Source organism: Atta colombica, unplaced genomic scaffold, assembly GCF_001594045.1.
Source record: "Atta colombica isolate Treedump-2 unplaced genomic scaffold, Acol1.0 scaffold51, whole genome shotgun sequence".
NCBI lineage: Eukaryota > Metazoa > Arthropoda > Insecta > Hymenoptera > Formicidae > Atta > Atta colombica.
In genome coordinates this window covers 636754-660493 of record NW_017259541.1, presented here as the reverse complement: position 1 = coordinate 660493, position 23740 = coordinate 636754, and the positions used below count along the sequence as shown (strand labels likewise).

Sequence of the window (23740 nt, the reverse complement as noted above, 5' to 3'; positions counted from 1 at the left end):
ATATATAAGTAATTCTTTATCAAAGAATATAAAAATCAAGTATACACTCCTTTGAAAAAAGGGCAATTATAATGGATGTCATCGAATTTTTTTCCAGTTTTCCCATCATTATCTTTTTTAATCTCATTAAAATAAATTTAAATTAGATTTTGATATTTTTTATTTTTCTATTTCTGACATATATACACGATTGTTCATTATTAAATCGAATCAATTATAGAGTAATGAAAAAGCAAGAGTAAAGTTAAGCAAGAAAATATAAAAACAACAAAACAATTAATACGTTTAAAATAAGTGTTCAATAAAATGCAAAGACTTGAACATTTTTCAAAAAAATACCTATAAAAGAAGCTGTTTTCATATACTAGGTAAATGTTTAAATTTTTAGAAGATTTATTTCTAAATAATAAAAAAGGGAATGACACTAGTGTAAATTTGTAGATTTACAAACACATATAAAAGAAAATTGTGTTTCTCTTGGGGTAAAGAATTGCTTACCTAGAAAAGTAGAAATTCGAAGAAATTGGAAATTCTAGGATCTCGAGTATGTTTTGAGCTTACCTGTATGTTGGAATGCACTGGCTTTGATGCGCAACGCTAAACACGTACCGCGGAATTCATCTCACGAACGAAAGGAGCTTTATAGCGAGAGATAGAGAAGAAGCGTCGCGTTCCTCTTCTGTGTTCTTACGTAAACAGATCTTTACGCTGGCCTTGCAGCTCCGACGTTGACGTGCACCACGCATTTACAGAAACTGCATGGTACTTACAATGGTTCATACCCATATATTTACAAAAAACATTTGAAATTTTAAAAAACATAATAAAAGATTAAAAACTTTAATTAAAATGAATCGTTTAAATAGGATCTATTTTTTAGAAACACACGCGATTTCGAATAAAAGAACAAATATCAATATTGCCATTATAAACTTGAAGAAATGATTCCTTGATTATTTTAACAATATAATAAGAACATCCTGTATAAAATTATATTTTATACTTAATTCAAATATTTTTTTTAATCTAGTCTGATATTTTAAGATTAAAAATTAAAAATAATACGAGATCGAGGGGAGAGTTGTATATCCACTTGTATATTATTTATTATAAATAAGGAAACATATGTATTTTATATTAATATTAAAAATATAAAGATGATACTTTTTTATTTATCATCTTAATTATTGTATATTAAATTTAATCTCAGTTTAATTGCAATATATTGTTCAACTTGAAATTAGTATTACGAAAAATTTCTTTCTGAATAAGTTATATCAACGGAATACATTGTACGTCCCGGAGAAAGAAAACACGAAATCGCAGAAAGCGAGAAGAGCAAAACCAGGAATGAGGAACGGGATCGTGTATTCTACGTCAGAGATTCCAAACGCCGCACCGGAACGTGCACGACGCAGATATGTGTTTCCCGTTCTGTGAAAGCTACGAAGATAACGATATTGAATCGCAATGCCTCGGACATCGTCGTTCGACCGTCGCGATTCGCTCGAATGCACCCGACTGACCCGCTTCCGGCATCGCCGAGGGAATCCCAAGAAATCCTAACAGACGGAAGACTACTACGATCGACTCTGACACCTTAGAACGAGAAATCAACTGGAATCATACAGAGTGATTTCTAAGGAAACATTTTCCAATTTTCAATTTACAATATTTTTTATTTATTATTTATTTTTCCAACAATTTAAATTAATGTTAATTTATGGAATATGCATATTAGATTAGAAGTTTGAATATATGAGTTCGAATATATGAATTTTTATAAGCTTAATTATAATATATTTCTATATGATATTATTCATATATTCTTTTATAATAAATAATAAATAATTCTTTCTAATTTTGATATACTTTAGTAATTTTCGCGTAATTTACATTTTAACGATAGCACTTTATTTCATTTGCTGCAACTATTACACAACTGCAACGGACAGCTTAAGTTGTGCAGCGAGAGTTGCAGCGGCAGGTGCATCGCGTCTTTCGCCTTTAATAACCAATTCGTGCAGCCGTCAAGCTTTCGAACTTGCCACAAAAGCTCAATTGTTCCGCAGAACGTCGGGAAACGTAAGAACGAATTCGTGAATCTCTCGCGAGATTCCAATCAAAACCTGCATAATATCGCGAATATTAAATTTTTCACCCTGTTCTCTTCATCCTTTTTTCCATTTTTTCCTCCCATGCTGTAATTTTTCTAAATCACACATCAAGATAAATGTTGACAATAAATAATTTAATGCTGATTGTCTGTATGTAAATAAAACGTAAAAAGAAATAATATTTTTTGTCTTTATCCTACAGAATAAAAAATTTTAGATATAAATTTTATTTGAACTTAAAAAGGTGATCAATACAGCATTCATACAGGTAGAGGAAGCCCGAGCAAAGCGAATATTTTTTTATTTTCGCTTATCTATCTAAAATATGAGTCTTTAACTGTTGAAGAAGTGACCTACCTCGAAAGTGCGAAACATACAATTGCGCTCGTTTGTTTGCTAGAGAAATAATAAAAGAAATTGTATGTGTGTGCTTGCGATTTTCGCTAAGCCAGGTACGTAGCTTAATTATTAGCAATAATTGTTTCATAATTATATGAATGATTTTATAGGGATTCTTTATTTTTAAATGTGTATTCAAAGTTACAATTTTTCATTTGTTTAAATTTATTCTAACTTTTTCAAATTCACGTCAAGTAGGTTTTTTGGCCAAAGTGAATGGGGCCAAAGCTAATGGTCCTCTTTACCCGGTATGTGATTGCATTGAAAATATCGGTAAGAGGGATTGACGATCTTTCGAGTAAACGAAAGACACACGATTGTTTACATCTCACTTTTGTTTTTTTTCCACAGAGTATGATGTGTGTTCTGAAAAATATATCGACTTACTATCCAAAAACTAGTCAGCACATCAATGGGCTTATGAAGGATGCATTATATAAAGGATTTAGCAGCTACTTTTGTGAAGACACTTGATTTTTTAATTTCATCCTTATTGCTCGAGTGACCCATCCATTTTGCCTGACTCAGGAGGGTCAGGCAAAGCGAATGATTTCTCTTTTTTTACATTTTGACTAAAAAAAACATTTAAATGTTTAAGTTTTTTAATTTAATTTAATTTCAAAGTTGGTTCCATTAATTATTAGAATAAAAAAAATGTCTTAATTTTTAACTGTGTAATTTTTCTTTTCAAACCTTTACATATCTGCTTTGCCCAAACTTCCCCTATATGTTGTAAAAGTTGAGCGTAACAAGATTAATTTCTCATGCAGCAAGCAACTATGGCGAACGCAATAAATGTGTCGGGCTTCCTGCAAGGCGATTGCAACGGCATGCTGGAGAACGATAGACGGCCGATTGAAATGCAAATAGTAGCGGTCGACGTTATTTCAGCTCTGGTCACGTGTACATGTCCGCGAGTGCGCTTGTTTCAAATTCGATCGCACCCTTTTCCCCGCATGGGTGTCGCGACATACAAACAAGCAGCATCGTTACAAAAATTCTGTTATCAAAACCGCAACCGACATCACCATCCGGTATCATTGTTATTACATCTGGCTAAGCTATAATTTTAATTACGTCGGAGCAAGTATGTACTGCTATTTCATCTGTGACAATTTGTAGTAGGAAAATAAAAAGTTAATAATGAAAAAGATTACAACTTTCTCATATTAAAAAAATACAAAAAAAAGGAAACTTAAAAATATCTATAAAATTGAGCGCGTACTTCGCCAGGATATTATACGAATTAATTATTTATATAAATTAAAGAGATGTTTTCCAGACTGAGAACATCCATTTAAAACTGTATAATAATAATAATAACGCATAAATATTTAAATTCAAAAAATTACATATGATATTTTTGTTCTATTTTTTGCATAAAACTTGCTAAAATAAAAATAAAGTTAACGACATTAATGTAAATCATAACTTTTTATTTTTAGTATAAAAAACTAGTGTAAACAAGATGAAATCTCTGAAAAAATTTCCTACTTGAAGTTAATTTGAAACCAGTATTTTAATATTATATCCTCAATTTGTCTAAAATTTAATCTAAAACGTAAAATATCTCCGTATATAAATGTTTGATATTTTTATTGAAAAAAACATAAACGCAGAAATTAGTTTAGAGGTACCATTACATTAGAATTAGAAAAAAACTAATGTTATGTATTAAGAGAACTCGTTTCATTTTAGTTGCGGTGGACGACATCTGCAAATATCTAGATAAAGTTTTGTAACACAAAGCACAGCATCGGATATCGTAACCCCCATAACACGAGGAATTGATAAAACCATTGCTCAAAAATTTGAATAGTATTGACGAATACGTGTCAAATCTTCGATCCATTTTATCGGCTTCGATTTTTTTTTGGACGTGGCATACAATCGACCGAGCACAATGATAATTCACTCTATTTGACGAAGCGTGCAACGAAAAACCGATAAACAGCATAAAACACACTCGGAAATGTCTGTGTTGTTGATCAAATAATCGCTTTTCCAAAATCCTTTTTAATCCGCATCCAACATCACTTTATACAATCGCACTATATTTAAATTCGATTTATAAGTTTGCAGATATTTATTATGTATAATTTGAAGTAAAAAATTGATTTCAACTATTATTTTATTTCTTATATTAAGAGGGTTAGGCCCTAAAATAACATCTATCTTTGGATACTTTTTGTGAGTAAATAAATAACTTTATTTAAAATCTGTTTAGAAATCTTCAGTATACATGTAACAAATTAAAAAAGTTCAAAATGGCAAAGCATTGACTCACTTACGGAACCCTCTCTGCAGTTCCAAATCAGTGTACAGGATTTCAGGCACATGGTTTGACTTTGAACAAAATTCAAAGAATTTTCATTATCTACATATCAAAGATCAAACAAGTATATATGGATTTATCAAAATGTTGATTTTTCTCAAAATGGCAATTATTTTACGAAAAACTTACATTTTTTTGTCCTAATATGTATAAAAAATGTATAAAAATGTTAATTGCAAAAAAAGTTTTCAAGATTTCGAAAAAACCTATGTATGTACTTTTTTACAGAGTATATGAAAGAATATTCTGTGAAAAGTAAATCGGATAAAAACTATAAGAATTATATCGATTTAAAATGCTATTTTAAGAAAAATGCGTTTAAAGTTTTTCTGCAGCATTCGGCAGTGCGGTGAGGCGCTTCATTAAGATATGCATAGGGATGTCGCTATAAAACTGTTTTCATCTATGTATTTCTATGATTAAAAACTATTTAAGCAAAAAAGAAAATTTAATTTTTCAAACTTTAGAGGTGACTTAACCCCTTATTCTTTATTATAGACAGAAACTTTTCTATTAACTATTATTACTAATTGTTATTATTTTTCACTTGATCAATTAATCAATTTATTAATGGAAGCATACTAATTTTATTTTTTTTTTAATAGTTATGGAAAATTTGAAAACATCTGAATAAATTTGAATCTATTGAGAGACTTGAAGTCCTATCTCTTTGTAATGATATGTGTATGTTTGAAAAACTATTTCAGCTGTACTATATGTTTTTAATGTTCTAACACATGAAGTTGCACTAGTTTTAGATGTACTTGAACTATCGATATCGTAGTCGGGGCAGTAAATACAATCTAAAAGAAATCTTCTTTTCTTTGCGTTTCGATACATAATTTACGACTGCACGATTGGAGTTCTAAAGAAATTCAAAAGAATAGCGCAGCTTCGTGACTGGAAACGACAAAAGTAGGTTTTCACAGAGCTGAGGGGCGGCAAGACGAACAAAAAGTTTCGAGACTTTGTCATTTTTATCGGCAGTCCCAATATCCACGTCTCGTGATTGCCTCGCGAAACTTTTCTGATCTGTCTTCCGGTCGAAGATCTCTTCCATTTCGCTCGCGGGGCTTACCGCACGTAAATCATGCGGTGCGTTCCAGAAGCTTGTGATACAGGATGTGTTAAAAATAGTAGTCTGAATTTTCACAAGTAGTACAATAGTCATCAAAATTATTTTGCAACGTGAATATAGAAATAAATTGTCTTCGAGTTTTATATATATATATACATATATACATGTGGTGATCTGAAATTCCTATATTCGGGGGTACAGAACATAATACTTTATACTAAAAGAAACAATTTTTTCCTTTTGCAAAATTTCGTTCTCTGACAAGTAATTTTTACAGGAGAGTAGGTTAAAGTTATACGAGTAAGTACGCAAAAATTTATTTATTGAATGTCATTTTACTACACGAAAAAGTTGTTCGTTTTAATACAAAAAACTTTTTCCCTTGACAAAATTGCATCCGATAAGTAGTTTTTGCAGAACAGCAGGTTGAAGTTAACACATAAACGCAAAAATTATTTATCGAACGCAATTTTGCTAAAGGAAAAAGTTGTTTTAGCATCATGTCCTGTAAAGTATCATATCCTGTACTCTGAATGCGAGAATTTCGGATCACTCTCTATACGGCAAAAATATTTCATTTTTAATATCCAAAAATTATTCTTCATTTCATTTTAATGCATGCATTTATATGTACAACTACAATTACCTTCTTCATTAACTTCTAATAGATACAATTTAAATTTTAAGAATTTAAATTTTCTATTAAAATAAAATAATTTATATTGTATTAATAAATTCTAAAATTCAAATTTGAAAATACAATCATAAAAAATATAATCATAAAAAACATTTTAATATTATAAAAAAATGTATCAGTTTAAAAATAAAATATAGAGAGCGCCTAAGAATCGGTCAAAGTTGGAAGTTACGAATAATATAATATTCTAAATTCATAAATTTAATTAATCTCAAACGTGCGCCAAAATGTTCGGACATTAAAACACAATCAATCTGAGATCCTAATAATCGCGAGCCGAAACGTTTGGACAATCGCGAATATATAATTCCCTCTTTATTTCAATAATCACTTTTATTGCGAAAAATATTACCTCAGCCAGGATTCGAACCTGAGACCTCTCGGATTTCCGGGGAAAGTGTCTTAGCCAGCTCGCGATAATTGTTTAAAGTTGCCTTCATTCTTTTATCTTATATTACACAGGATAACAAAAAAGGAACAAAAAAGATTTTTGAAGAACAGCTCAAATCAGAGTAGGTGTTTCTTATAGATTTTAGATTACTGAATTCGAATTCATAAGCCATTTTGTTTCATCACGTTCAGTTTTTTAATTAATTGAAGAAAATTAATTGAACGAAAAATCTGTGAAAATTAAAGCATTAGGGAAAGAATAAAAATAAATATGACATTAAAATACGGTCGCAGAATTGATTTAAATATATTTTGGCAAATTTAACAAAGTGTAATAAACAACAATTTTACTTTATTAATGTTAGATATTATCTTACATACGCGCACCGCTCGAGTAGCGTATATATATATGTGTATGTGTAGAGAGAGAGGCTATAATATCTAATTAGTAAAGCAAAATTGTTATTTCTTACTAGTGTTCTTAGTTCGAATAAATTCTCGGAAATTTTGGAAAAAACGGATTTTTCCTAGTTTTTTCCTTATCATATTTTTTCAGACTTTTTTCTTCTAACATAATTTCATTTTTATTGTCCTTTATGTCAATGATTTCATTAAATTGCTAATTTTTTACTTTTAAGAATTCTCTTTTAATAAAATATATGAATAAAGTTCCCTGTCATCATCATTTATGAAATTAAAAAAAATATTCTGTTTAATGTCGGAAAAAACAAATTTCTTAAGATTATAAGTTATTACGTACACATATTGTCGTATGACAAAGTTGCAGGTATGTTCATATTTGTTATTTGGCTGACAGCATAAAATATTTTTAGACTCGAAAATTTTTTCATCCTACAGTCAATCAACGTACATGAAAAACTTGTTATATATGTAATAATCCATAAATGGAGATAAATCTTCTATTTATTTGTAAAAAATAATTTAAAATAATTTAAAGCAACATTCTATCATTAAATTCAAATATAGGCGAAAAAAATCTATTAAAAAAAATACTTTTTTGGAAAAAAATGGAAAAAAATTTAGTTTTTTCCTCGATTTTATTTTTCCGGAAAATTAAAAACTCTATTTCTTACACTTTGTTAAATTTGCCAAAATATATTTAATTCAATTGCCTGCGACCGCATTTTAATGTCATATTTAATTTTACTCTTTCACCAATGTTTTAATTTTCATTTTTCGTCATAATTTTCCTCAATTAATTAAAAAACTAGACGTGCAAAACGATTTACGAATTCGAATTCAGCGACCTAAAATCTATAAGAAACATCTTCCTCCTGATTTGAGCTGCTCTTCAAAAATGTTTATGGTCCTGTGTTATTTTTATTATTATTATTATATAATTACATAATAATAAATTTGAAGAACTAAAGAACTAAATCAGCACATTCGTTGTTCTAACTTTTTTATTTGGTAACTCAATAATATACAAATTTGCTGCAAACTTAGGGAAAATAAAGCGGAAGGCTTTCGTCACATCCTACGCGATTTACTCAACGATTTACTCTAAATTATTAAAAAAATATGCATTCCACGCGCGAATGAATTCAATAATAAAATCTTCGATGTTCAACTTAGCTTGTTAATAATAATTATGTTAATAACTTGTTAACAGTCGCTTACGCGCGCTTATGCGAAATGTGCTTCATCGATCCAAAACGGACGCAATAATTCACTACTAATATCCTCGCCGCCATTTTCCGCGAATTTCCATTCTAAAGATCAGATAATATCAGATTGCAGGTAATTTTGCAGATATGCTATAAAAACATTAATTAGTCTATTTATATAAATTATGTAATACTATTCACAGATAAAAGAAAATTAAATACAATTAATTGTGAATTTTAATTATATAATTAATCTAATTCTAATCTCGGATAATAATATAATTGTTAGACATAAAGTCTCTTGATACGATTAATAATTATTTATTTTAAAGGCTATTTTATTAAATATAGTTTATCTCAAAATCATTCATAAAATATCCTCGAAAATAAGTAATTATTTAATAATTGTTAATAGAATCGTCACGATTTCATTAAATTATTTATTAAACAAATCCTAATAATGTGAGCAAACTACAAAGCAGTGAAAAATCGTTCCGGTTTGAAGAGAAGCGCACAAAATGCTTGGGAAGTGATACAATCAATAGTACATGACTTCGTTGATATGTCTACTTAATCTCAATCTTATTATTGTACGTCCACTCTATACAACATTCAACAATCTCGATGGGAGACACTCGTATTTATACAGAAAAAAAAAAAATCACAGACTTTTATAACACACGCCAGACATAATAATAGAATTTATAATACAAAAATCTATTGGTAGTTAAAATATTATTATTATCATCATTATTATTGTTTGAAAGTATGTCTCGTAACTTCTGAAACTACAAGGCAAGGACTGCCTCGCGATGGTTATCCGTTACAGGTCGCTTTCTCATTATTATTATTATTATCATTATTATTATTAGTATTATTATTATTATCATCATCATCATCATCATTATTATAAATAGAATAGAATTGTGTTAAGAATAAATGTGAAAAATATTGAGGAGAAGGAATTAAAAAATTTGGTCGTAAAATACTCTACGATATTAAACCACTGCAAGTTTATGGATACAAAAAATGTATCGTTTAGCGATATAAATAATACATTTAAATAAATAAATAATAATAAGAGCAATAACCAGTAGTTACTTATGGTGATCTCTAATCTGGTAAAGTATAAAATACCGACCTACGATATGCTATAAAAGTCTGTGAAAAAAACCTTCATTCTTACATTCTTTTATAACCTTGTGTCAAGGATAATTTTTTAAATGCCTGATTTCCTCGTTTCAATTTAATAATTCTATGACAAATAATTATTATGGATTATCGATAAATTTTCGATTGAATTAACATATTAAAAATTTTAACAATCTTCTAGGTTTTCGAAACCAAGTCAAAGTCTTTAAAATTAAAAAAAATTTCAAGTGCCAGATACTAAAACCAGATAATCTAAATTTAAAAAATTATGAATACGTATTTATTTTTAGATTCGATTCCAGGGATTTGGATCTTTATGAGAACTTTTATCCTGGAGAAATAAAATTTATAAATACATGTGTCCTTAATGCATGTTCTGAAATTCATCCAAAAACATATTAATATAAATCGGTGGCTCTTTAGATTTCTAAATTTTATACTGTCCAATATACAAATCCCTGCAAATTACTTTAAATTTTATTTAAAGAGTTAAAAATAGATTTATTTTTAAACAGATTTTGTGTGTGTGAAATTTACAAATGGATTTTCAGATTCTAGAAAATTACAATTCTAGATCCTTTGATAAATTATTAGAGCTTTCAATAATTTTTATACTAATTTCATCCTTTAAATAAAAGTCCTTGAAAATTCGCAACATTTTTATATTCTCTTCCTTTCATGTTATTTTTCATGGATTTTTTAACATTTATCTTCTGAGCAATGATATGAATAATTATTTAGATATGTTATGGTTTTTGAGAAACAAAAAAATCAGGCTGTACACATCGATGTTTTTTGCTACCTTAAATTTACTTGCATTAAAGAATACGAATCGTACAAAACAGCTAGAATAGCCGCCCATTGAATTATCAAGGGACCTTCTATTTCACGCGTTTTCCTTTTAAGGTTTTGCTTAAATTATAAACAATGCTATAATAGTTCAGAATAACTCTTTCGTGATAATTTTCATATTCTATTTTTCAATAACGGTTCTTAAATGAATATATTAAAAATATATGAATTGCATTTAAAATATTTAGTGTCAAATCAAAAAATTATATATTATAAAATATCAAAATATTTGAAAAACCTTGGTGAAATATTTTTGGAAACGTGTAATAAATCGTCCTATCCTTCTATCATAGTTTAACATTAACACACTCGATTCCCTCGATTTTGCACAATGTATATTATTTTTCTTGTTCTTATAAAAAGCAATCATCTATTCTCAGCAGATTATATATTTGAAATATTATACTTTTGTGTTTTTTGCTCTACTGTAAAGTAAAACTGCATACAAAAATGCAGTATACAATTTAAATTTCGTTAATCTTGACACTATCAAATTCTTAAAAATTTAAAAATGTCGGAATCTTTTTTAACATCATTCACAGATGCGAAGATGGAGGATACTAAATATAAGTCAACCTCGAGTCTTGCTTCACCACGGAACCGCCGCGCCGCCAAGAGGATATTTCCATTTTGTCTGGCTGAGATCGATGGCGATCGTCTCACCATTCTCGAGTACAATTCCTAGAAAGTATTTTGGCCGAGAACGCGCAGGATATTCCAACTTCCGTGAACTCACTCGAGGCGCTTTGACTGTGAGCAGGAGGCGGAGTGACATAAATATCGTCTTACCGAAACGAAACACGTTATCTCGAGGAAAGTTCTCGCCGGAAGATCAAGGGAGTAAACTCTTTAAGTCCTTTCCAGGTGTTCCCAACTCCGTGGACTTTAGTACGATCGTACGATCGTGAATTTTTCGGAAAAACGAGAACAAAGCTGACCATGAGAAATCTCTGCACAAAATTTAAGTATGCAAAATGTAATTTTTTTCTTTCGTTATGTGGAGAATGTGGCTGATTGAGAAAAGCTCGTTTTTACACAAAGCCCAATCACAAACTTTTCAAGTTATAATTTTTATTACAAAGTATTTAAAAATTCGACTAATTAAATGTACTAATTATAATTGAATGCCAACTTCTGTTTCGTTATTTCCGCTTTGTAATATACACATCTGCATTTTGACAAAATTTGTTCAGAATAATGAACAAATTTATTATTATTATTATTATTATTATTATTATTATTATTATTATTATTCTTGCCCGCTTTGTTTTACTACTTAAGACTTAAGTAAATTTAAAGGAATGTATTTTGCAAGCCTTCGAGGGAAGTGGAAGGTCAAACACCAATGAGCGGCTCATTGTTTGTTAATGATGACTATGTTTCCACCGTGCGCAGTGCCAAAGTCCCATTTTTGATATTACATTGACAGAAATGTGGCGTAAAATGTCACACGGACACTATTTAATTTTCAATATTACGATATCCTACAATAAATTCTATCATAAATGTGGTGTTCAACCGTTCAACATTCTGCCGTAATATAATACCACATAATCTTAAATATAATTATACGATGTGTAAGTACCTATGTTTACGTCAAATGTATAGTATCTGAGTGAGAATTAGATTTTGGAACTCTCTAGCTAGCCATGTATAACACTGAATGTACGGTGAAAACGTAGTCTTCATTATAATTATCTCTTACATTCGTAACGAGTACGTTACACGCTTCGTCTAAGCGTCTCAATCGTGCATATGATCAGGATTATCACAAAGTTTAAACGACAAAAAAAAAGAGAATTCTTAAATTCTGTGTAAAATATTTTATTTTGTAAAATGCCTGAGAAATAATGTAGATAAAAATAAGATATAATTAGAATCGGGTGAACATTAATTTAATCAAATAATAGGCAATTTATATGAATATTAACTAAATAGACAATGTCAATGTATTTAAAGTTTATTATAAAATATCTCGTCAGTACATCATTACATCGTTTATAAATAATATATATTAATAAAAAAATTAATTACATATAGGACATAAATTAATATAATTAAAAATGATATTTGAATCTATCTATTAAAATATCGTAATTTAATTAAAAGAGGATTTAATTAACTTAATTAAATTAAAAATATTTACGCAATAATATTAGAGAATCAATCCGTACATTATCTCTTGTTACAAATATTTGTTTATAAATGTTATTAAACAAAAAAGAATGTTAAATAAAAGCTTGCATTAAAAAATTAATTTAATAAAATATTTTCTCTCGCGCGTACCAGATAGAAATATTTTGAATCAAGATACAATTTCACACCATTATTTCTCAAAATTCAAATTATACAAATTGTATTTAAAAATAGGAATGTATTATATTAACGAAGCCTAGTCGTCATTTAAACAATTGTGCTTATCTGATGTCTATGCTCGTTACAATCATCGCAATGTGACATCCGACGCTGGATTAATGAATATTTATTGATAATCTGTCGAATCAGTTCTTTGCGATTAGTCTTACTTAGGGTTAGGTAAGTAGTTAATTAAATTAGTTACTTAGGCGCGTTGATCAGCGGCATCGGTGTTTTTTTCTTCACCTTTCCGCCTCTCCGTCCTTGTCACGTATCGTACTTTCTTCGATATATCGTCTGGTGGATGGCTTCGTATCGATTATCGTCGAAAATAAAAAAGAGGAAAAGGACTGTTACCCAGTTTTTAACGACCGTCTCGAGTCGATTTATCGCAATCGAGCTTCTCGACGAAGATCTTTAAACGTGGACTGTCTAAATTATAAATGTACAGTCTTCTTTTCATCTTGCTTATATCTTTTTGACGAAATACTGGAATTCTTGGATCGAATCCGAAAATTCTACGATGCGTATAATTTGCATATTTTTTTGCATTTTCATTTAAAACATTAAGCCGTTTTTTTAATTTTTAAAATCGTACAAATTAAATTTTGATTTCGGCGACAGAAATATTTAAATCTTTGAAAAGTCATGACATAGTACATATTAAAACAAACAATTTGGGATTAATTGTAAATAATGAAATCGATTCTTAAGAATCCTAAAATTTCCCCAAACTTTCGGAATTTTTAAATTATCTTAAAAATCTTAGATTTTTAAGATTTCGGGTTAGTAAATACTAAAATTTTTTGAGATTTAAATATCTAATATTTGGTATTTTTTTCAGATTTGGAGGAATAAAATTAGCATTGTATTGAAATTTTGCTGATTTCAATAATTTTCCAATAATTTTCGAAGAATCCTCGGATCGTTATCCTGTCCAAATCATTACTCTATTCTCACTCATTCCTAAACTGTTACACTATTACTGTTTCACTTCAAATCTCTTTTTCTTCCACATTTCAAAGCTTCGCAACTAGAATAGGATGCTGCACGTGATGCGAAACCTTTGACAAAGATTATAGTCCTCATATTTCTTATCCATTAGGATGTTTCTGACTCATCAAGTCTCGGTTCTGTTATTTGTTACTTCGAATTCTCGAAGAAAAAAATTAATTCTCTCATTTTCACTGTGATTATTTTCGAGTTCAATGAAGAAAGACGCTGGTAACAGACCTCGTAGTGTGAGGGGGCAAGTCGGGGGCCTCTGTGAGGGCCCCCTCGTGCCCCTATGCACTCAAACCAAGCCGATGAATCTTCGCCGAAAGAAAGTTGTGCAAGACGAACACGATTGGTTTTGGACAACTCTCCAAATCTAGTTCCTACAATAATAATTAACCGATACTTTTTATTTACCCATGAAAGCTGACAGAATAAGTAATTAAGTTTCTTACTGTTTAAGAAAATATCTGATTTTTAATTAATCAATGTTAAGAGTCTACGAATTCAAATGAATAAGGAAACAGTTCTCTCAGGAACTAAGAACAACTAACCATTTTTAACTAACCATTAATAAAACAAAAAAAAAAAAACGATGATGCACATAGGAGTAACAACATTGAATGATGTAAGTTGAAATGAAGAAATTTACGATTATAACAAACTTTCCCTCGTTCCATAAACTTGCTCTTAAATTTACGACGCTTGAAAATTCTCCGGGATATTAAATTTTCCAGTCTTTTTGATTTTTGAAATCCATATGTCTATCAAATACTCACAATTTCGCCATCTTCGCCTCCAAAATCGAGCCACAGAAGACGGGCGCCGTCGTCCGCGGACATTTTCAATTTGTCGAAGGATCTTCTCCAGAGTGGCGTGGGTGGTGATCCAGGACTTACGCCGTTCCCGGCAGTTCCCCGCGTTCCTGCGGAGTAAAGCGCGAAGCCTTCTTCGTGGTTGACAACCAACTGACAGGCCTTACCTTGCCATGTGCAACCTATAACATACAAAATATCACAAAATTAAAATACCAGTAGAGAGAAAAATAGAAATCTTCTCCCAACCTATTTATTTCACATCATTTTTATATTTATGTTAATATAAATACCATATAGAGATATTATTAGATACAAATTCTTTTACAATAATATAAATCAATTTTATATATCTTGCTCGTTGCTTCTATGCTGTTTTAGTGTTTTATCAATTGTTCTATTTATATAATAAATAACGCAAATTATATAGTAGTTGAACAATTTAAACTTATACACATATTCGTATAACGTAAGCGAGACAATATAACGATTTTTAAAAACAAATTAATCTTTTAATAAATTAATAGTTTATTTCTTCTGAATAAGAATTTGGTCAAAGTAATTATAAAACGTAATTATATAAATATTATAATTTTATATAAGTCGGATTAAGTGAAAATCGATAAAGATTTCATTTATTTTTAATAATCATAATCATAATTGTATAATTAATGTTCAAGAAAATTTCTTGCGACATTTACTATTTTTTATGAGGCAGCCTGTATACATTTTTCCATTGCGCGTTTCCATTGCCGCATCGGGGGAGGGGAGAGGGGGATCCACGGTTCTTTATCATCGATGAGTTCGACGCGAGACGCGAACAAAAAGACGCGTATGAAATGGGTGAGGCATTCATCTCGATTTATTATTGCCGTTCGTCGTCGCTGAAAAGAAATTAAAATTCATCGAACCGAACGCGGAAAATGACGAGAGTGTAGACGTCGACTACCATCCGCTGCTGTACTTACATAGAAAGAACTCGGGGGATTCACAATTTTCTCAAATATTTCAAACGCTATTACACATTTCTATCTCATCTACACAACTTTTAATATCCATTTATCAATGTTATTTTATCAATTTTCTAATTTTTCTTTAAAATAAATTATTAGGCATTATTTTAAATATCTAAAAATCCGGTCTTCTTCAAAATTATAGTTAATACGTGAGATTACTCACGAACAGTGTATTCTCGCAAGGAATGAGCAGCCGTGTGACATCCTTGAACGATCGCTCGTGCCCAAGCCGCCAGATCTCTTCGTGTTTCAGCTCGTAAATGATGCGTGACTACCCCGTCCATCGTGCCAACCCGGACCGCGAACGTCGCCCCGTGTTGAGTCGAACCACTACTGCTGCTCGCTGCTTCGTTCTGTCGCGTTGGAGAGGAGACCAGTCTGCAATCATTTCATTCATTTAAGTCCCAGATTCTTACAAAAGTCTTTAAGTCCGGTTATAATCACCTTAGCGACGAGAAAATATGAATATTGTTCTAAAATGGATATTGTTTTCTTTCTTTTTCAATAACTACGTTTTACGAACCTTTAAATAATGCAATTCCACCGAAAATCCGCAATAAAAAGCGTTATATTAATTAAAATCTTTATTTTTTTAAGAGCTTTTAGAAATCCTTTATTTTTTAGATATCATATAATAATAAGCCACTTAACGTATTTATTAGGTTTAATATTTGTCCAATTTCTACCTTTTCTTTTTCAGAAAATTGTGAATAATGTCCATAATGTCAGAGTGTAAAAATAGCTTATAAAAAATCATCTCAGGTGATTGTTTACGTAAAAAAAAAACGAGATGACTGATCCCCGGATTAAAAACGTATATTTAAAGGGTGTCAATCTTGAAAATTGAATACTAATACTATAGATTCCAAGTTCTCACTCCACGTGTACATTTACGTTAGATGCGGTTCTTACATCAGATCGATATAGCGAGCTTCTAGAATGAAGATTGAAGATTCCGCGGAGGCACGAAAATCACGTGACATCGCTCTTGGGGTGTCGGATAAAAAGCGCCGACCTTTATCGAAACGATCGAAGCGCCTTGTATCGAGTCATGGTATGGATTCATTCCCGTCGTCCCTTCATCCCTTTCCCAATGGGTAGGTAAATTACCTCGTCATCCGGCTCGCCTCGCTCGTAAAATCGTCGCGGCTTTATTGCATGTGGGACGAAGCTGCAGTGTTCACCTGACACGGGTTCGGCCACGTATGCACCCCTTCCCCAACCCTCCTCGAATCCATTCCCTCCCACCAATCTGCCCGCTGACGAATGGTCCTGACGTTCGCGAGCCCGCGCGCTAGATTTATAGATTTTTCCGAGGGACACTGGCGAGCTCGAAAAAAAAAAAAAAAACAAGGAGTGATAGAAAGAACACCCTACGCAATAGAGGACAGAACGGATGCAAAAAAATAGCACACTTGGACTAGAAAAAAATGCCCGCCCCCGGCATTATTCAACACGCCTAACGGTCGCTTCGGGCCTTTTTCGCTCCGATGCTAATAGTTGCCTACTGCATGTCGAGATGTAGTTGAATTTCCGTGGCAAAGAACATCTAACTTGCTAAAATTACACCGCTTAGAACAATTAAAGAGCAGGTATATAGAAAAGAGTAAAAGAAATAATAATTTCATTTATCAGCGTTTGTGCAGCAAAACCTTGTTTCTAAGAGCGGGAGATTAACGCACAGGACATTAACGCATAATGCATAAGAAAATGGACCAATCAAATATAATTCATTTTTTTTCTTTTCCATGAAATAAAACACTGATTGATTGATTCTCTTGATACATTATACGTTAAGCAAATATGTTCTGGCTTTAAGCTTGAAATAGATATTGGTATATAGGGAGAAAGTGGAAGAATTGCGAACACATGGATAAACGCTAACACAAAAAATACTATTGCAGTATAATATATAGCTTAGTGATAACTTATCATTTCTCGCATCCAATGGTAGTTTAATGTAGCTTACTAACATGTGACAATTAAATGCACACTCCTTAAGTATTTGCAATTCCCTAATTGTACTCTAAATATCAGATACTTAAATCAAATAATATTTAAGAAAATAATCCTTTAAATATTTATTTAATTATTTTTTATTGTATATCTTATTGTGTATATTAATCTTCTTTCTCTATGTTATCTTTAAATTTCCTTCCAATCTATTTTTCAATCTATTGGAAATAATGTATCTCTTCGTAGTATTTGATCTAAATACGTATACTTTAACGTTGCGAGATCCTTGATTATGGTTGAGGTTTGAAATAATTTGTGTTTTCCCGGAGCAATGGTTATTCATTGACCATTATCGCGAGCGCTTTCGGAGGACAGTGAAAAAAATAAAGCAATAGCAAAAAGCGCGACTGGAGAAAATTCCGATAAGCGGGAGGAAGTTGGAGAGACAGCCGCAAACGGTAAATAAAAGCGTTAAACGAGAATGGATGTTCGTCGGCGGCCGTAATCCGACGAAAAAGCCCGCAGGAAGAAAAGAAAGTTTCCCTCGGGATAGCCGAATCACTTCCGGTTTGTCTCGCAGTAAAACTTCCTTAAGTCGGCCATTTCGCGTTCTCACGTCGGGCCCGATACAGGCCCCGTCGACCGGAAATAGAACTTTCCGACATGTTCCGCTCTTTTCACGCGTCTTTCAGATTCTCCGTTTCTTTGCTCATCGAATGGAAACTTGAAGAAAACGATGTCTGAATGTTTGGTGACGGAAGAAGAAAATGATTAATAGCGCGACAACATGAAATTCGAGCAAAATTTCTTTTCCGTGTAATTTCGAATTTTTTGGTTTCTTTTTATAAAACCAACTCGATGGACGTTATTTATTAAAAATTTCAATTAATTCTAATACACATTCTATAATAAGACATTAGTAATAATAAATCAAAAGTCAGAAGCTAGAAATTGATCAATCATAGTCAATTATTCTTCTTACATTTGTTGCTGTGAATCAATTTTTAACTTCCGACTTCTGATTTATTATTAATTAGTCTTATTGTAGAATGGCCATAACTTTAGGATCCATAACGTACAACAATTAAAACAATTAAAGGAAATTTTTAATGAACTTTATGATTATGTTAAATAAAAAAAAAATTTTTTTTAATCAGATAATCGAGTATTGAACAAGGATATTGACATAGTATAACGCTACAGATAAATCTCTATTGTGAATAATTTAATATTATTTATATTGCTTTATTATTGTGACCAAAACAATTGTTACGCAATTTGGCGACATAAATAGCACTGTCATATTAATCAAATATTTAAATTATAAATAATTTACAATAACTTATTTCTCTTTGGTAATATTAGGTAGAAAATAATTTCTAATATTCTTTTTACAATATTATTTTATCTTAACAATGCAAATTTCTGCATTCTTCATTTTTGCCTTAGGAAATAAAGTCTTCTTATTACATGTTTGTTTAAACAAAATGATACTCAAAATGATCTATACATTCCTATAACAGACATACGATAAAAACAGAGGCGCGGGTTCGTAAACTGCCACGAACGATCGATGCACATTCCCTCTAGTCTTTTTCACTTAAAATTTAAACGAGGCTTAGCTGGATCACCGATCATTCAAACAGCGTGACTGTCTGACACCACATTTAAGCCGCTCGAAAACGTCAGGCTCATCGTTAAAAATAAAGCTGACATTAATTCACAACAACGATGCGCGGGAAAGTTTAACGCGATATAAAATAATGCAACGAGACATTTTCAGCATTACGCAATACGTAACTTTCGCTCTGGATGCTTTAATTTTCTGTGTATTTGCAAAGTGTTTTCTGTGTAAACCATTTCTGTGTATTTGAAATCTTTGTACATATTAAACAGTAATAGTTTTTACATACATGTGTATATTATGATAAATTTTACACCATTTCAAATGTACGGTAGAAAATTGATGTAGCATTTTGCATATTATTTCAAATGTAGAAATAAATTTTCTTTAGAATAATTTTTTGATATTTTAACATTTTCAATGTTATTTTGATAACTATATGCATAAAGTAAGGGAAATGTGCATGAAGTAGACTATTTATACAAAATTCATTAAAAAAATTAATTGAACAATATCATATTTTTATATTTTGTTTGCAAACTTACGCTCTATATTTCTCAAAATTTAAAAATCTCTAAAAATCAATCTAATCAAACTCTAAATATCTCTAATCATCAATCAAAGTCAAACTTCAATAGAATATGTCTCTAAAGCTTAACACGTAACGTGTATAAAAAAAATATATTAAAAGAGACAGAAAAAAGAACTGTTCCAATTAAAAAATCCGAAGAAAAAAGAAGAACGTTGAAAAAAGTAAGTTTATACTAAAAAGTAATTTATACTTTAAAACGTCTGCTCCTCTCTCATATTTTTCTTAGAGATTAATATACATAAACTTTATTAAATTTATCTATTTAAATTCTAATTTGAAGCTGAATATAAAGATTTAATAAATTAATTGGTGATAATAAAAATCTTATATTGTTCTTTCACAGTTCGTTATATAGATAAACAGAAATTTGATAACTGTTTATAAACTTGATAATTATTTATAACTATTTTATTAAAATTAGTATGAGTAACTAAAATTGAATAATTATTAACATACAAATTTTTTACAACGAGTATTAACATTGAAATTAATAATACTTAATAGTAAGAATATTCAAATTTTCAAATATTATGTAAATTAGAAAATTGATTATTTCTGTATTTATCACTTAAATTAAAACCAAACGATTTTTGCAATAATTTTTGCAACGGATATATAAAAATGTCGCTCAACTCAAAAATAACAGCGTCCGTTGACGAGAAATAGCGCGGGATATTATATCGCGGAAAATCTGCGATAAAATCCGATTAAGACGCGAGATCTCGTGACGAGTATCGACTCGGCACGATCCTATTAGCTCAGTCGCAGTAACTATATTTGCCGATCGCTAACGTCAAAATTCATTACGAATTATCAATAATTCGATTTGTGTCAGCAGTATCGACGTTTACATAACATCCTTCATATTTACCTTTATTGTGGATTATATACGCAATTTATCCTTGCGTGATAAATCGAGATAAATTGAGAAAATGATGTAGATTTCAAAGGTATATGATGACAATAATAAAATAATGCCAATAATAAACTATTTGAGATCATTTCTTGTTATTTTGCTTATATTTTTAGGTAGAATAATATTATTTTAGTGTGTAAACATTCAAAAAGATTAATCCTTATAGACATTTTGGTATCATATCCATTTGAAACACACGTACATATATGTTGATAATATATTTGCAGCTGAAATAGAGATCGATATAAGAAGCCATCTTACATGTCTCGAGTCAGACCGAAGGGTCAATCGAGGAATAAGGACGAAGAGACGAGGAGATGAAGAGATGATGGTTGTACGATAGAGAGAGGATACGCCGCGGGCAAAATCCTGAACTCGTTCCGAATATCGTACCTCGATTGCACGCGCGATCGGAAACTGTCGACGACACCTTCGATAATTAATGTCTACCCCGGAGGATTTAATTGATCCAGTTCACCGTTCGATTATCGGGACCCCATCTTTCATATCCCGTCCTACCTCCTTCTTCCCTGCAATTCTTCCCCTACCCCCTTTTTCAGCTGCTCTTATCTGGCCCTTATCCGCCTAGTCGACTCTATCTCTATGGCCTTTAATTTACTATGGCAGACAATTATGAATCTTATTAAGCTGACGAGAAAAGCACGATAAAGACATATATTACGTTTAAAAACGTAGACAATCTAAAGAAATGCAGGATAAAAGGAAACTTGAGATGTAATTCACGAAATTATAGTGATATACTCAAAAGTTAATTATACTAATTTACAAAAGTTTGTGTAAGAGCGTATAAAGATTGTTTCTAAGATCGTTTTCGACGCTAAGCCCGAATTTGCAATCAAAATATTTTCATCACGTCCAGTTTTAAAGATATTTTTCTAATATACAGTAAAGTTTTATCGAAATTAAAAAACGAATCAGAAGTGTTGAGCGTTTAATTTCGTCCTTTAAATCGGTTTTATATATTACGAGTCCATGTATTCGATTTCACATATTAGTCGCCTAGCTCTAACTATTCGTCCTAATACTCTTAATAACGTTTCTCAATGAGTCGATAATCATCAGATTCTAATAAAAACACCTTTTGTTCGTCACTTATCGCACTCAAATTATTTGGAAAGAAATGATATACCTTAAAAATGGACATGCTATTTAACATTCAACAAATAATATCTTAAAATTGACTATATCTTAAAAGTTCGACCTGACTGGATTTTTTTCTGCCAGCAGATTCAAATTCAGCGTCTCAAAATATATTTAAAAATAGCCATAGCTCCTTTCCCTAAAAATTACTCAAAATTTGTAAACTGGTGTCATTGTATGCAAGATTACACGCATATATATGTAATTCAGCATAAAAATCTATATAAACTGAAAGGATACAATAATTATAATGTAAGATAGCGGATAGGTATTTCTTTACGATGCCGGTACAAGATAAGTCTACTTTAGGGATCTAACGAGTTCTCAATGTTTCTCACTGCTCACGAGGATATCGTGTCCTAATCCTGAATTCCTATCCACTATTCACTCTCCCTTTATATTCTTCCCACACTCTTCCTTTTATATTCCGCATCCATCTTCCAACTTGTCTAGCCACGAGAAAAATTAAGGCAGTCATCCCTTCAAGTAATTATAATATACAACTACAAAAATCAAACATAATTTAAGAAATAATAATAGCAATAATTTTGCTAATTACACAATTTTTGTAAATTATTTTTAAATAGTTTTTTATTTTGTATATAAATTATACTTAAAATTTTACTCAAACGTTTCATCGAAATTATATAATAATAGTGAATAATAAAATAAACGATATAGAAATAAATAATAAATGATAAATGCTTAAATAAATTAAAAGTCAATTCGCTACTAGTGGATTTTCTTTGCAGTGAGAATTTTGTGACGCGGAAGATTCGATGAGTTACGAACGCTAGAAAATATTTCTCTCTGCGGAATGTCCGTCGTCCGTCTTTTTTTTAACGTTCGTTTTCCCTGCTTTTTGAACCGGCTTTTCTTCCGGCTGCCGTAGAAAGGCGACCGTTTGTCACCGGACATCGTGAAGAGGAGAAACTGGGGGGAATGTTGGGGAAAAACAAAATTTGTGTGTCAGCAAGAGAGAGAGAGAGAGAGAGAGAGAGAGAGAGAGAGGGAGGGAGAGAGAGGGAGAGAGAGAGAGAGAGAGAGAGAGAAGCAAAAAGAATATGAAAAAGTACAGAGAATTAGATTAGATTGTATTATAGTACAACAAATTTATATTTTGTCTTTATTAAAAACATTTATATCAATTCAAGAAATACATTACAAACAACAAATATATGTATATAAACAAGACTGCAACGTAGACAGTAAAAAAATAAATAGTAATTAAGATATTAAAGTGATTAATATATATGTACAAATAAAAAATAATAAAATTAAAGAAATTGTATATATAAATATATTAAAGGACATATGATTATAGATATAAAGTCTAAAAGATTCAACACCATCCACATAGATCAAGAATTTAAAAGGTTTGAGAATCTGAAAACAAGAAAAGAATGAAGAAGCAAGTACAATGTGAATCCGCAAATGGAACAAAGCTCTTTTCGCTTTTATTCCATAGCAAAATTTTTACTTTTATTGAAACAAGAAATATCAAAGTCTACCAACTTCCTATCTTGAACGATGTATGCTGTAAGTCTCTTATGCGAATCTCAGTATTCGTTCCTTTCAAAATTCTTTATTTATAAATAATGCAAATTTTGTTCTAAAAGTCACCATTTTTCTAAAAAAATTATCATTTATCATTTATTTTT

The 23740-nt window shown here is 30.7% G+C and overlaps 2 protein-coding genes across 3 annotated transcripts in view; one reads left to right on the top strand and one right to left on the bottom strand.

Annotated features, from left to right (window-relative positions):
- The window catches only part of LOC108691727 (unconventional myosin-IXb), a 33725-nt gene extending 22132 nt beyond the window's left edge, over positions 1 to 11593 (top strand). The window contains 4 exon segments of the mRNA XM_018199596.1: positions 3287 to 3324; positions 3326 to 3412; positions 11199 to 11346; positions 11349 to 11593. Coding sequence (XP_018055085.1) covers positions 3287 to 3324; positions 3326 to 3412; positions 11199 to 11346; positions 11349 to 11398 — 323 coding nt within the window. The 3' untranslated portion in view covers positions 11399 to 11593.
- Positions 11594 to 14289: 2696 nt separating this feature from the next.
- The window catches only part of LOC108691757 (beta-1-syntrophin), a 272624-nt gene continuing 263173 nt past the window's right edge, over positions 14290 to 23740 (bottom strand). For both annotated transcript variants that reach the window (XM_018199646.1, XM_018199647.1), the window contains 3 exons: positions 15994 to 16208; positions 14779 to 14996; positions 14290 to 14382 (listed from right to left, as the gene is read on the bottom strand). In XM_018199646.1, the coding sequence (XP_018055135.1) occupies positions 14290 to 14382; positions 14779 to 14996; positions 15994 to 16208 (526 nt within the window). The remainder of the gene's footprint in view (positions 14383 to 14778; positions 14997 to 15993; positions 16209 to 23740) is intronic.